The 13,162-nt window shown below is 35.0% G+C and overlaps 1 protein-coding gene across 2 annotated transcripts in view; it reads left to right on the top strand.

Annotated features, from left to right (window-relative positions):
• Nucleotides 1-12,783, top strand: part of thbs2b (thrombospondin 2b) — a 30,213-nt gene extending 17,430 nt beyond the window's left edge. For both annotated transcript variants that reach the window (XM_051124139.1, XM_051124138.1), the window contains 13 exons: nucleotides 311-484; nucleotides 999-1,126; nucleotides 2,034-2,186; nucleotides 2,339-2,557; nucleotides 4,238-4,345; nucleotides 5,214-5,373; nucleotides 5,460-5,578; nucleotides 5,662-5,896; nucleotides 8,113-8,340; nucleotides 8,425-8,696; nucleotides 8,847-8,944; nucleotides 10,936-11,075; nucleotides 11,174-12,783. In XM_051124139.1, the coding sequence (XP_050980096.1) occupies nucleotides 311-484; nucleotides 999-1,126; nucleotides 2,034-2,186; nucleotides 2,339-2,557; nucleotides 4,238-4,345; nucleotides 5,214-5,373; nucleotides 5,460-5,578; nucleotides 5,662-5,896; nucleotides 8,113-8,340; nucleotides 8,425-8,696; nucleotides 8,847-8,944; nucleotides 10,936-11,075; nucleotides 11,174-11,181 (2,042 nt within the window). In that variant the 3' untranslated portion in view covers nucleotides 11,182-12,783. The remainder of the gene's footprint in view (nucleotides 1-310; nucleotides 485-998; nucleotides 1,127-2,033; nucleotides 2,187-2,338; nucleotides 2,558-4,237; nucleotides 4,346-5,213; nucleotides 5,374-5,459; nucleotides 5,579-5,661; nucleotides 5,897-8,112; nucleotides 8,341-8,424; nucleotides 8,697-8,846; nucleotides 8,945-10,935; nucleotides 11,076-11,173) is intronic.
• The last annotated feature ends 379 nt before the right edge of the window (nucleotides 12,784-13,162 follow it).

The following is a 13,162-nucleotide window of genomic DNA, read 5'->3' as shown; positions in this document are numbered from 1 at the left end:
CACATATCAGTTCTTTGAAGCCTGCACTGGAATATCTGCAATGTGTTCTCTTACGGAACAATGGCACAATAAACTAAATAACAACAAGTTTAATGCAAAACAAAAACAGATTAACAAGCAGACGGACTTTGTCACATTAAAAACACAGCATAGTACTTTATTTTATACAGTTATATAAACATTAATTTCATAAGGTCACAAAACAGATGCTGTAGATGCCCTCCGGGGGCATTGAGTCACAGTATGAACAGATTTGTGAATCAAACTTTTAGGGTGTAATATCTAATGAATGGAAATGTAACCCTTTTAGTTGACGGTGGCTGGGGTCCATGGTCTCCTTGGGCAACATGTTCAGCCACATGCGGAGGGGGCCTGAAGAGTCGTGGTAGAGAGTGTAACAGTCCTGAACCACAGCATGGAGGAAGGAAGTGTCTTGGAGACGCCATTGAAAATGAAGTATGCAACCGAAAGGAGTGTCCCATTGGTAAGAAAAACAAACTTATGAACAAATTATGTTGCATATGTGACCCTGGACCACAAAATCAATAGCACGGGTATATTTGTAGCAATAGCCAAAAATACACTGTATGGGTCAAAATGATTGATTTTTCTTTTATGCCCAAAATCATTAGGATATTAAGTAAAAAATCATGTTCTACGAAGATTTTTTTTGTAAATTTCCTACTGTAATTATATTAAAACTTAATTTAGTAATTAGTAATATGCATAGCTAAGAACTTCATTTGGACAAATTTAAAGGCGATTTTCTCAATATATAGATTTTTTTTTTTGCACTCTCAGATTCCAGATTTTTTCCTATCCTAACAAACCATACATCAATGGAAAGCTGATTTATTCAGCTTTCAAATGATGTATATGCCCTTTTACGGTGCTTTTCCCTATTTTAACCTCCTAAAATCTCTTTTCTTATACAGGAACAAGTAAGAAAGAATATATGATGTTTTACACTAAAAAAAAGTGCTGTGTTGATTTGACAGATGGATGTCTTTCGAACCCTTGCTTCTCCGGAGTCGAGTGTATCACAGATTCTGATGGATCCTGGGAATGTGGACCCTGTCCTAATGGTTATCGTGGCAATGGAACTTCCTGTGAAGATGTCAATGAGGTGAGCAAATCACATTAGATAAATTTCACAAGCAAAAAAAGTCCATTATACATTGTCAGTAGTGCAGCGATGTATGAAGCACAGCGCACACAGAAGTCACTTTCACTTGTCAATGCACTGAATTCACAAAAGCAACTGACCTGTTGTGAAATCTTACGAAAGCATTGATTCCAATTAAAATGACTGAATTTCACTTGTGAAAATTTGCAGAACAATGGTAAATATGACTGCACTTTAACTTGTTCTGCATGTTTGTGCTACAGGCATGAATGAGGCCTTAAAGTGATAGTTCACCCAAAAGTGAAAGTTCTGTCATTAATTATTCACCCTCATGTCGTTCCAAACCTTCATTCATCTTAAGAACACAAATTAAGATATTTTTGACGAAATCTGAAAGTTTTTTGACCCTGCATAGACAGCAACGCAACTGACACGTTGAAGGCCAAAAAAGGTAGTAAGGACTTTGTTAAAACAGTCCATGTAACATCACTAGTACAACCGTAATGTTATGAAGCTACGAGAAAACTTTTTGTACACAAAGAAAAACAAAATAATGACTTTATTCAACAATTTCTTCTTTTCTGTATTCTCATAGCTTCCTAAAATTAAGGTTGAACCACTGACATTGACTTTTGTAAACTTAAGGAAAACTGGCAAGAAATATTAAAACTTAATAAGACTCCTGAAGACCTAACCAAAGGCATATCTAGAGACCACAATATTATGGAGACTAGAGGCCAGTTATTTTAACATGGCAACCACCTAACAATGCTCTAGCAACCACCTAGAACACCCCAGGAACCACATATCAATGCCCTGGCACCATGTTGATGAGTTTTACATGTCTGACAATTCTAATCCTTGTATTGCTTTTCTCTTTTTGCTTTCTTTGCAATGGTGTGTGCAGTGCGATATGGTATCAGATCTGTGTCATAAGGTGGGTGGCCTACAGCAATGTGTGAATACAGACCCCGGATTCCATTGTCTCCCCTGCCCCCCACGCTACAAAGGGACTCAGCCCTACGGCATGGGAGTGGAGTCAGCTAAAACCAACAAACAGGTCAGTCATATATACATCACTCCGCATACCACTTAGCAAGTGGCTAATTTACATCCAGCCTCCCGGCAGATACCCTCTCAAAACTTCTGGGTCATGTGTGTTTAAATAGACACAGTTTCAGTATCTGTGGTTTTTTTTTTTTTAATGAATAGGTGTGTGAACCCTACAACCCCTGCAAGGACAACAGCCACAGTTGCCACAAGTATGCTGAATGCATCTTCCTTAGTCACTTCAGTGACCCGATGTACAAGTGCGAGTGCCGTATTGGCTACGCTGGAGACGGCATCATCTGTGGAGAGGACTTTGATCTGGATGGATGGCCCAACCAGGATCTTGTGTGTGGAGCAAATGCCACCTATCACTGCAAAAAGGTACTACATAACTACATTAACCAGTGTCATGCCCTCCATTTGGGAACAATATGTCAATTTAATAGGAAAAATGCACAGAACATTCAGAAGACTGCATTCGTTTAATTTAATGCAATCCAGACCTTAAGGTTTAGCAGTGGACTGCAATGAGAGGGTTTTAAGGAATATAAAATGGAAAAAAATATTGTTTCACCTTAATAAACCCCACAGGACAATGGCATGAAGTCAGACAGGGGGCCCAGTGACCATGAACTAGAGGAATGTTTTGATTTGGCCCAGTGTTTGCTGTCTATCGTGCCTTTTGGAATCGTATATTTTATGTCCCTTAAATGTCTTTGTGGTGAAGTGTTTAGCCAAAGGGAGGGAGAGCAAAAGTAATAATTACATCATTCCTCTCCTGTGATGGATAATTGCTTGATTATGTCATGATACACCGTGGAGAAAAACCAGGACCAGAATCTGCAAGACATCATAGATCTAAAGGCTGCGAAGCAAAGAGAGCCAAGCGCGAAAGCAATAAAGGATAAAATATGTGCACATAATAAATAAAGGAAAATATTGGTAATGCACAGATGCACAGAATGAAGAATTGAGATATCGTGGCAGAAGAAGCTTGAAATTCTTTGTAATGTATCTGGGTGATTTGATGCGGTTCATTTGATATGAATAACTATTAGTGTCAGATTTCTGGAATAAAGCCTTTATTTTAAAACATTGTTTATTCCTGTGATGGCAAAGCTGAATTTTCAGCAGCCATTAGCCAGCAGTCATATGATTCTTCAAAAATCATTCTAATATGTGACCTTGGACCACAAAATCAGTCATAAGGGTCAGTTTTTTGAAACTGAGATTTATACATCATCTCAACGCTGAATAAATAAGCCTTCCATTGATGTGAAAATCTGAAAATCTTTTCAAACATTGCTTTTCAAAGTTTTTTTGTACCCTCAGATTCCAAGAAAAGATTGCTTCTCAAAGAAAAGCAATCTTTTCTTGGAATCTGAGGATGCAAAAAAACTTATTTAAAGTTGTTCAAATGAAGTTTTTAGCAATGCATATTACTAATCAAAAATTACATTTTGATAAATTGACGGTAGGAAATTTACTAAATATCTTCATGGAACATGATCTTCACTTAATATCCTAATGATTTTTGTCATTAGGAAAATCGGCTATTGCTGATATAACCATGCTACTTAAGACTGGTTTTGTGGTCCAGGGACACATATGTTGATTTGGTTCTCAAAAATCTCTGTTTGTATGCTGTTGTGCTGCTTGTTTTTGTGGAAACCATAATACGTTTTTTCAATGGTTGTGTGATGAAAAGTAAATTCATATATGTTACAAAACAAAAAAACGAAATCATTATTTATTGTTTTGTTATGGTGGCTTATTTTTTATATTTTCCACAGATGTGTTGCCACATGCAGTTCAGGAAAGAAGCACATACATTTCTAAAGCTAAATGTTCCACTCAGGAGGATGTGCAGTTTGCGACAGATGTTTTTGTTAATAGACATTATCAAGTCATTAAGGCATTTTTTTCGGTTTTTGGCTTCAATTTGCTCACAAGAGTCACATTATGATTTTTACAGATCAGTATGCACTGCTCATGTTTTCACTGTGAAACCGGCCTGTGTTTCTGCAATTCCCTTTTAACTTTATTTTGCAATCTCTGCAGGACAACTGTCCAACTTTACCCAACTCTGGTCAGGAGGACTTTGACAATGATGGGCAAGGAGATGCTTGTGATAAAGATGATGATAATGATGAAATTGTGGATGAAAGGGTAAGGCTGATTTAGAGGTTTATGGAATTGTTTTCTACTGATACAGTTGTCAAAAGTTTACATACACCTTGCAGAATCTGCAAAATGTTAATTATTTTACCAAAATAAGAGGAATTATACAAAATGCATGTTATTTTTCATTTAGGACTGACCTAAGATATTTCCCATAAAAGACACTTACATATAGTCCACAAGAGAAAATAATTGACCCTGTTCAAAAGTTTACATACGCTTTATTCTTAATACTGTGTTGTTACCTGAATTATCCAGTTTTTTTTTTTTTAGTGATAGTTCACTATGTTCACTAATCCTGAACAGTTAAACTGCCTGCTGTTCTTTAGAAAAATCCTTCAGGTCCCACAAATTCTTTGGTTTTTCAGCTTTTTTGTGTATTTGAACCCTTTCCAACAATGACTGTATGATTTTGAGATCCATCTTTACACACTGAGGAAAATGAAGGGAATCATATGCAACTATTACAGAAGGTTCAACGCTAACTGATGCTCCAGAAGGAAAAATTATTATGCATTGAGAGCTGGGGGTTTACACCCCTCTGAAGCATCAGTGAGCGTTTGCACCTTCTGTAATAGTTGCATATGAGTCCCTCAGTGTGAAAAGATGGATCTTAAAATCATACAGTCATGTGAAAATTTAGGATGTAAAATACATCCTATACATCCGTTAATGTGAAATATCTTATTCAGGTCAGTACTAAATAAAAAATAATATGCATTTTGTATGATCCTTCCTATTATGTTCAAATAATTAACATATTGCAGATTCTGCAAGGTGTATGTAACCTTTTGACCTTAATTGTAAGAGTGTGTGTTATTTATATATACATATGTATATGCTATATTTCTTCCAGGACAACTGCCCCCTGATGTATAACCCCAGGCAGTACGACTATGACAAGGATGATGTCGGAGACCGTTGTGATAACTGCCCATATGAACACAACCCTGCTCAAACCGATACTGACAACAATGGGGAAGGAGACGCCTGTTCTATTGATATGGATGGAGATGGTACAAAAACCCTTGATCGTCATTGTAACTCATTTTGGATCGCAACAGATGTGACTCACACATCCTATTCTTATTTCTGCTTCTAGAGATTCTAAACGAGCGAGACAACTGCCCTCTCATTTACAACACCGACCAGAAAGACACAGATTTAGATGGTGTCGGAGACCAGTGTGATAACTGCCCCTTAGTTCACAACCCACAACAGGTCAGGAGAAAAATGCAAGCAAGAGTGTTTTTGCAGTTCAAACATCGTAATTCATTTTTTAAAGAACGTTTTGTTTTTTGCAGACGGATACAGATAATGATCTAATTGGAGACCAGTGTGATGACAACCAGGACATAGATGAAGATGGCCATCAGAATAATATGGATAACTGCCCGTACATACCCAATGCTAACCAAGCCGACCACGACGGAGACGGGAAAGGAGATGCTTGTGATTTTGATGATGATAATGATGGCATTCCTGATGACCGGGATAACTGCAGACTAGTTTCCAACAAGGACCAAATGGATTCTGATGGTAAAAACACTGTTATACATACTACAAAAAACACCCGTCTTATTTTAGTGTGTTATTTGTCATTCATTTATGTTGACTACGTTGAATTGATAGTTTAGGTCCATATATTGGTATTTTACTATCACTTTACAATAAATTACTATTAATTAATGTTAGTTAATTAACAATAACTAACAATGAGCAAACCATTTGTTACAGTATTTATTAATCTTTGGTCATTTTAATGGTTAACACTTTACAATAAGGTGTCATTTGTTAATATGTTGTTACTGTAATAACTAACATTGAACAACACATTTATTACACTATATATTAATCTTTATTAATGTTAGTTAATAAAAATACAGTTGCTCATTGTTCATTTTAGTTCACAGTGCATTAACTAATGTTAACAAACACAACTTGTGATTTTAATAATGCATTAGTAAATGCTGAAATTAATGTTAACTAAGATTATTAAATGCTTTAGAAGTATTGTTTATTCTTATTGTAAAGTGTTACCAAAATATCAATATATGGACCTAAACTATCAATTTAATGGTAGCACACTAAATTCAGATACACATTTAGATTTCAATAATTTATTAATACATTTTGAAATTAGCAATAATTAAGATTAATAAATGCTTTAGAAGTTTTTTTGTTAACACTTTACAATAAGGTTCATTAGTTAACATTATTTAACTACTTCAGGTATCATTATCTAAGAATGAACAATACTTCTACAGCATTTATTAATTTTAGTTAATGTTAATTTCAACATTTCCTGATGCATTATTACAATGTTAACATTATTTAATGCACTGTGAACTAACATGAACAAATAATGAATAACTGCATTTTCAATAACTAACATTAACAAAGGTTAATACATAGTGTTAAAAATTATTGTTCATTGATCATTTATGTTAGTTAATACATTAACATTAACTAATCAAACCTTATTGTACAGTGTAACCAATGTTTTTTTTAGGGATGCATAATAGATTGATGCCAAATCACTTTTTTTTATTTTTGATAATTGCATTGCGTGATTATTGTAGGTCCTGGTTTACTATAACAATTATTTGCAAAAAAAAAAAAAAAAAAAAAAAAAATATATATATATATATATATATATATATATATAATTATATAATTATATAATTATATAAAATTATAAGAAAAATTATGTAAACAGGTAAAGTATAACTTATTTTGAACTGCTACACTAAAACGTCAGTACACTTCATATCTTGCTTCATATATCATATCTCATTTCTGTTTTTTACCCTTTCACTGTGAAATGATGATGTGACTAATTATTGATATATGGCATCATGTGGAGAGCTGCTCTGCAGATTATCAGAGAACTGAGAAAACTGGGAAACAACGTTGAGAATTTTCCTTCAGGCTTCTCACACCTGTTTGTCTTAATACACAATCCTGCATTCAATTTTTGTGTCATGCAAGCGTCTGTTGTTTTGGACATTGTTCATATTTCCTATGTGGTTTGTCCAAGAATCTGTCCCATAAAAAAGAAAATCAAAGACAAGGCATAAAATGCAGGCAGATAAGAAATGCATAAATGTCTCGCTGGCTTCAGAAATGCAGAAAAGAGTTGCATCCCGGGGTAGTACTCCACATCTCTTTGTGTTTTATGAGGTATTTCAGACACAGATATATGCAGCTTGACATTAAGCCTAAATGGTATAATGGTTGAATAAGTTCTCTGTTGTCAGGCCATGCTTACTGCTTGCGTTTTCTTTTATAAAGTGGATTTGATATGTAAGTGTGGTGAAATTTGCCTTGGCATTCCAAAGTGTGTTCATTTCAGCGGCCCTCTGAACTCTAAGTGCTAGCTGAAGCTGTCACGCTCTATAGGGAGATTGGAGATCTTTGAGGTTTTGTTGGCTTAAGAGGCGATTCTAAAGCTTTGGGAAACGCCATTGTTTTCCAGTTTTCCAAAAGGAAAAGTACCTCTTGGCTAAGAGTAAACTATGATGCCAGTAGTTTGTAGATCAAATGATTGAATGTTTTGAAGCTTACATTTGAATTTTCTAGGTCAGTGGCTTTGGACTGTTTTATGAAGTGGTTATAGTCTTAACACGAATGGTGTATATTGCTTTATATGACCTCATAAGTTCATAATGATTTTTTTCCTAATTATTTGTCTAGTTTAACCTACTTTCACACCCACTCAGCAGCTGTTTTAACACTCGTACATTTTCTCTCAGGTGATGGACGTGGCGACGCCTGCGAGAATGATTTCGACAACGACAAAGTCCCGGATATCTTCGACGCGTGCCCGGAAAACAGTGCCATCAGTGTTACAGATTTCCGGAAGTTTCAAATGGTTCACCTCGACCCCAAGGGAACCACACAAATTGATCCCAACTGGGTGGTCCGAAACCAGGGTAAAGAGCTTGTGCAAACTGCCAACTCCGACCCTGGAATTGCAGTGGGTAAGTGAGATGCAAACATTTCCATATATAAAAAGCTAAAATGTGCCAGTATTGATTTTGGATTGTTGTTCTGCAAACTAACAGGCTTTGATGAATTCGCCGCCGTGGATTTCAGTGGGACCTTCTATGTGAATACAGACAGGGATGATGACTATGCAGGTTTTGTGTTTGGATACCAGTCTAGCCGACGCTTTTACGTAGTTATGTGGAAACAGATCACGCAGACGTACTGGGAAGAGAAGCCTTCAAAGGCGTTTGGCATCTCTGGTGTCTCTCTGAAGGTGGTCAACTCTACCACAGGCACTGGGGAAAATCTACGCAATGCATTATGGCACACAGGCAACACTAAGCAACAGGTGAACTCTCCTTTCACTTTTATTAGTCCTGACAGACTTCACTTTTCGTGCCATTACTAACAATAAACTGTCCAATAAATCCCTGTGATTCAAAGCAGTGCTGTCTGTCTTGGTGCTTAAAATGATGGATGGTTTTACAATATCTTTTAGGTGCGCACTCTGTGGCACGACCCAAAGAATATCGGCTGGAAAGACTATACTGCCTACCGCTGGCATCTCATCCACAGACCGAAGACTGGCTTCATTAGGTATAGACTCCGTCTTGTTTAGACAAGAACGACCTTTTCTATTCCAAAACATACATTTTTGTGATGTGTAAGTCTATTTTATTTATATAGCACATTTAAACATAGTAAAGCTATCCGAAGTGCTGAACAAAGTACAAGAAAGTTAAAAGTAAAATATAAGTTAAAAAAGAAGCAGGCCCAAAATAGAGCCCTGAGGTACTCCACTAATAATAGGAAGAAGCAGAAGTTGAAGAAAACATACCTAACTCTACAGAAAAAGACCTGTCTTTAAGATATGAGCTAACCCATTGTAAGACGCCAAATAAGAACATCATAATTTATGGTATCAAAGGCAGCTGTAAGATCAAGTACCATCAATACAGCATTTTTACCAGCATCAACTGCAAACAAAATGTCATTGAACACTTTTAGCAAGGCAGATTCTGTACTATGATACGGAGTGAAAGCAGATTGAAAAGGTTCTAACAAGGTTTTTGTGATATGTATAGAATTTATTTTAATAGAACAGAATAGTATTACTCAATATACGTTATAATATAAAAGATGTACATTTTATCACATCTAAAGCAAAAGATGTGAATCCGCTCCAAAGTTCCGGTCTAAATAAAATGATTCACAATCTGCACTTCGAAGTCTTGATCTCAATAATGATTCGTGAACTTTAATTTGCGAAATGATTCATAAACTCTCTCTGAAGTCCCGATCTGAATCAAATGATTCATGATGTGCAGAGTTCCAATCCAAAATCAAATGATTCACGAACCCGCTCCGAAGTTCTAATCTAAAGCAAAAGATTAGCGAATCCGCTCCAAAGTTCCAATCTAAATAAAATGATTCATGATCCGAACTATAATTTTAGATCAAGACTCGAAACACGTTTCGCAAATCATTAATTTGCGAAATGATTCATAAACCCTCTCCGAAGTCCCAATCTGAATCAAATGATTCGTGATGTGCAAAGTTCCAATCTAAAATCAAATGATTCATGAACCCACTCCGTAATCCTGACTTAAATCAAATGATTCACAATCCTCACTCCAAAGTTCCAATCTAAATAAAATGATTCACGATCCGTGCTCCAAAGTCTCGATCTGAATAAGGATTCGCGAACCTTTATTTCAGATTAGGACTCGAAGCATGGATTGCAAATAATTCATTCGCAAAAAGATTCAAAAACCCTTTCGAAGTTCCGATCTGAATCAAATGATTTGTGATATGCAGAGTTTCGATCAAAATCAAATGATTCATGAACCCACTCCAAAATCCTGACCTAAATCAAATGATTTACGATCCACACTCCGAAGTTCCAATATAAAGCAATAGATTTGGGAATCAGCTCCAAAGTTCCGGTCTAAATAAAATGATTCAGGAACCCGCTCCAAAATCTTAATTTATTAAAATGAAACTGCTGCTTAATATTATTTTTTATTATCTGATGATTAAAAAGTTAAAAAGAACTGCATTTATTTAAAATACATATCTTTTGAAATAATATACACTCCCATTCCAAGTTTGGGGTCAGTACATTTTTTCTTTGCTTGCTTGTTTGAAAAAAATTAATACTTTTATTCAGCAAGGATGTGTTAAATTTTTATTTTGAATAAATGCTGTTCTTTTAAACTTTTTATTCATTAAAGAATCCTGAAAAAAAAACTATTCCCAACACTGATAATAAATCAGTATATTGGAATGATTTCTGAAGGATCGTGTGACACTGAAGACACTGCAGTGATGATGCTGAAAATTCAGCTTTACATCACAGAAATAAATAATATTTTAAAGTAAATTGACATAGAAAACTGTTATTTTAAATTGCAATAATATTTTTTTTCTGTAAAACGGAAATTTGATAAGCATAAGAGACTTTTTTAAAAAACAAAAAAACTTACTGATCCTAAACTTTTGAACGGCAGTGTACATTTTATAAAAACATCATTTTTTTAAAAAGTGAAAATGTTATGTTTATAAAAATATCGACTTTTTTCTTACAGAGTTGTTGTGTATGAAGGCAAGCAGATCATGGCAGACTCAGGCCCCATTTATGACAAGACGTTTGCAGGTGGAAGACTCGGGTTATTTGTTTTCTCCCAAGAGGCTGTCTTCTTCTCTGACCTCAAATATGAATGCAGAGGTGAACAAATATGACTTTATTTAGAAATAAAAATATTTAAATATCCTGTGATCTTTCTTTTTTCTATTATTAATATATATATTTTTTCTTTTTTGAAGATAATTGAGTATGATTGGAGTGCTGTATCTCCTTCATGGACTTTTTTGATCAAAGCAAAACCGGATCAGTGTAGTGCCTTAGAAAATGAGAAGAAAATGAGACTTTATGCAATAAGGGCCCATGTAAGGGACCAGAGGTGCCTTCAAGAGGTGAATATACCTTCTGCTGGACAAGTATGAAAGGAAACAAATGTATGGTCAGCATTGCTTTAGATTCTCAGTTAATTGTTGCACAAATAATCTTTGTAATGCTACATTGAGTCCTGCCATCTTGAATATGAACCCAAGACTCTGAGTGTTGAGGGTTTATCGTTTTTCATTTCCTATCATTTATTCTTTTACATGTCTTTCTCGTCATTCTTGTGGAGAACATTTTTTATGGCTTTTGTGTTTGTTGCAAGCGTTTAGGGGAGATGTATTATATTCGGACCTTTTCTACTATCTACTGTAACTTATTTGTCTTTTTTTCTGGTTATTAGTTATCACATCCTTTTGTAATGTATCCCTCGCTGACAAATTGTAAATACTTATTTATTTGTTTACATTGACAAATTTTTACAGATGAGGTTTAAAAGAATGTTTTGCATATGTTATCAAATTGCATTCATGTCAGTAAGGCATCATCACTGGCCATTACTGTACAGTATCTACATAGGAAATGAATGTGACAAGAGGAAGTGTAATGTAATATTCCTGAAGTATCAAGGTGTTGAGAGCCTGCATGTAAGTAATCATCGCTTAACGTCCATCCTCAGTCCGCAGAGTTTTTCTTGCTCTAAAAGGTACAATGGTGACAAACCAGGATTGTGATCTCAGTAACTGTAGTTTCTAGGTCACCCTAACTTGGAATTGAACCAGCAATTTCTGAGGTATCTACTCTACCAGCATCTTTCTTTCTATATTCAAAAAGGAGAAGCACTATTCAGGAAATGCCAGTGAGAGATTTAATATAAATTTCATATTTTTATGAGCGGATAAAGGAATATATGTTACGCCTCTCATGTACATGCTTTGAATCTCAACTTTTCATTCACCACGCAACACAGAGCACTTCATTAGATGTTAGATTCATCTACAGTGTATGGCTTGCTGCTAATCACATTTTTAGGTATCATACTTGTTTTTTATCAACTAACGAACAGTTGTTTTTGATATTTTGATCACTCATATGCATTTTCATGGCAAATATGTGATGAAATAACTTTTGTCAATAAAATTATATACACAAATTAAATGACTCTAAAAATTTAAGCAGCCTAATAAAAGGTCTAAATGTAAGATTGTTACATTTTCAGTTTATTAGTACTATTCTTCAGAAAAAAAAAATGTATGTATCACTGACACTGTGCATTATTAAGATTAAAGTGAAAATTCACCCAAAAATGAAAATTACCCCATGATTTACTCACTCTCAAGCCATCCCAGACATATATGACTTTCTTCTTTCAGATAAATACTTCTTTATATTAAAAACTGTCCTGTCTTCCGAGCTTCATAATGGCAGTGAATGGCTGTTGAGATTTTTAAGTGCAATAAAGTGCATCCATTCATCATAAAAAGTATTTCACAAGGCTCCAGTGGGTTAATAAAGGCCTTTTGAAACAAATCAACGTGTTTGTGTAAGAAAAATATCCATATTAAAAACGTAATAAACTGTAATCTCTAGTTTCTGCTAACTTTTGTACGCATAGGCGGAGGGTGAACCAACTCCAGGGTAAGACTAAAAGCAGTCATATTTATTAACTGCAAACATCATAAACTCATCTTTTTAGGAAGGAACCAGACATGAGTGTCCTGTAGGCTAATAAGATATTTTTAAATGGGATTTAACGTGATTACGATTTAATAAAAACTTTAGAAACTGATAACTATAACGTTTAATTTCCAACTCAAACAGCGAATTATATACAGAAAGCGACATCACTAACTTTTATCCATCGCGAGTTTAAGCGCTCTTGAAAAAACGAATTTATACTTATAATCACTGAA

Source organism: Labeo rohita, chromosome 12 (assembly GCF_022985175.1).
Source record: "Labeo rohita strain BAU-BD-2019 chromosome 12, IGBB_LRoh.1.0, whole genome shotgun sequence".
NCBI lineage: Eukaryota > Metazoa > Chordata > Actinopteri > Cypriniformes > Cyprinidae > Labeo > Labeo rohita.
Note: the sequence above shows the minus strand (reverse complement) of the source record. Positions and strands in the feature narration are given on the sequence as shown.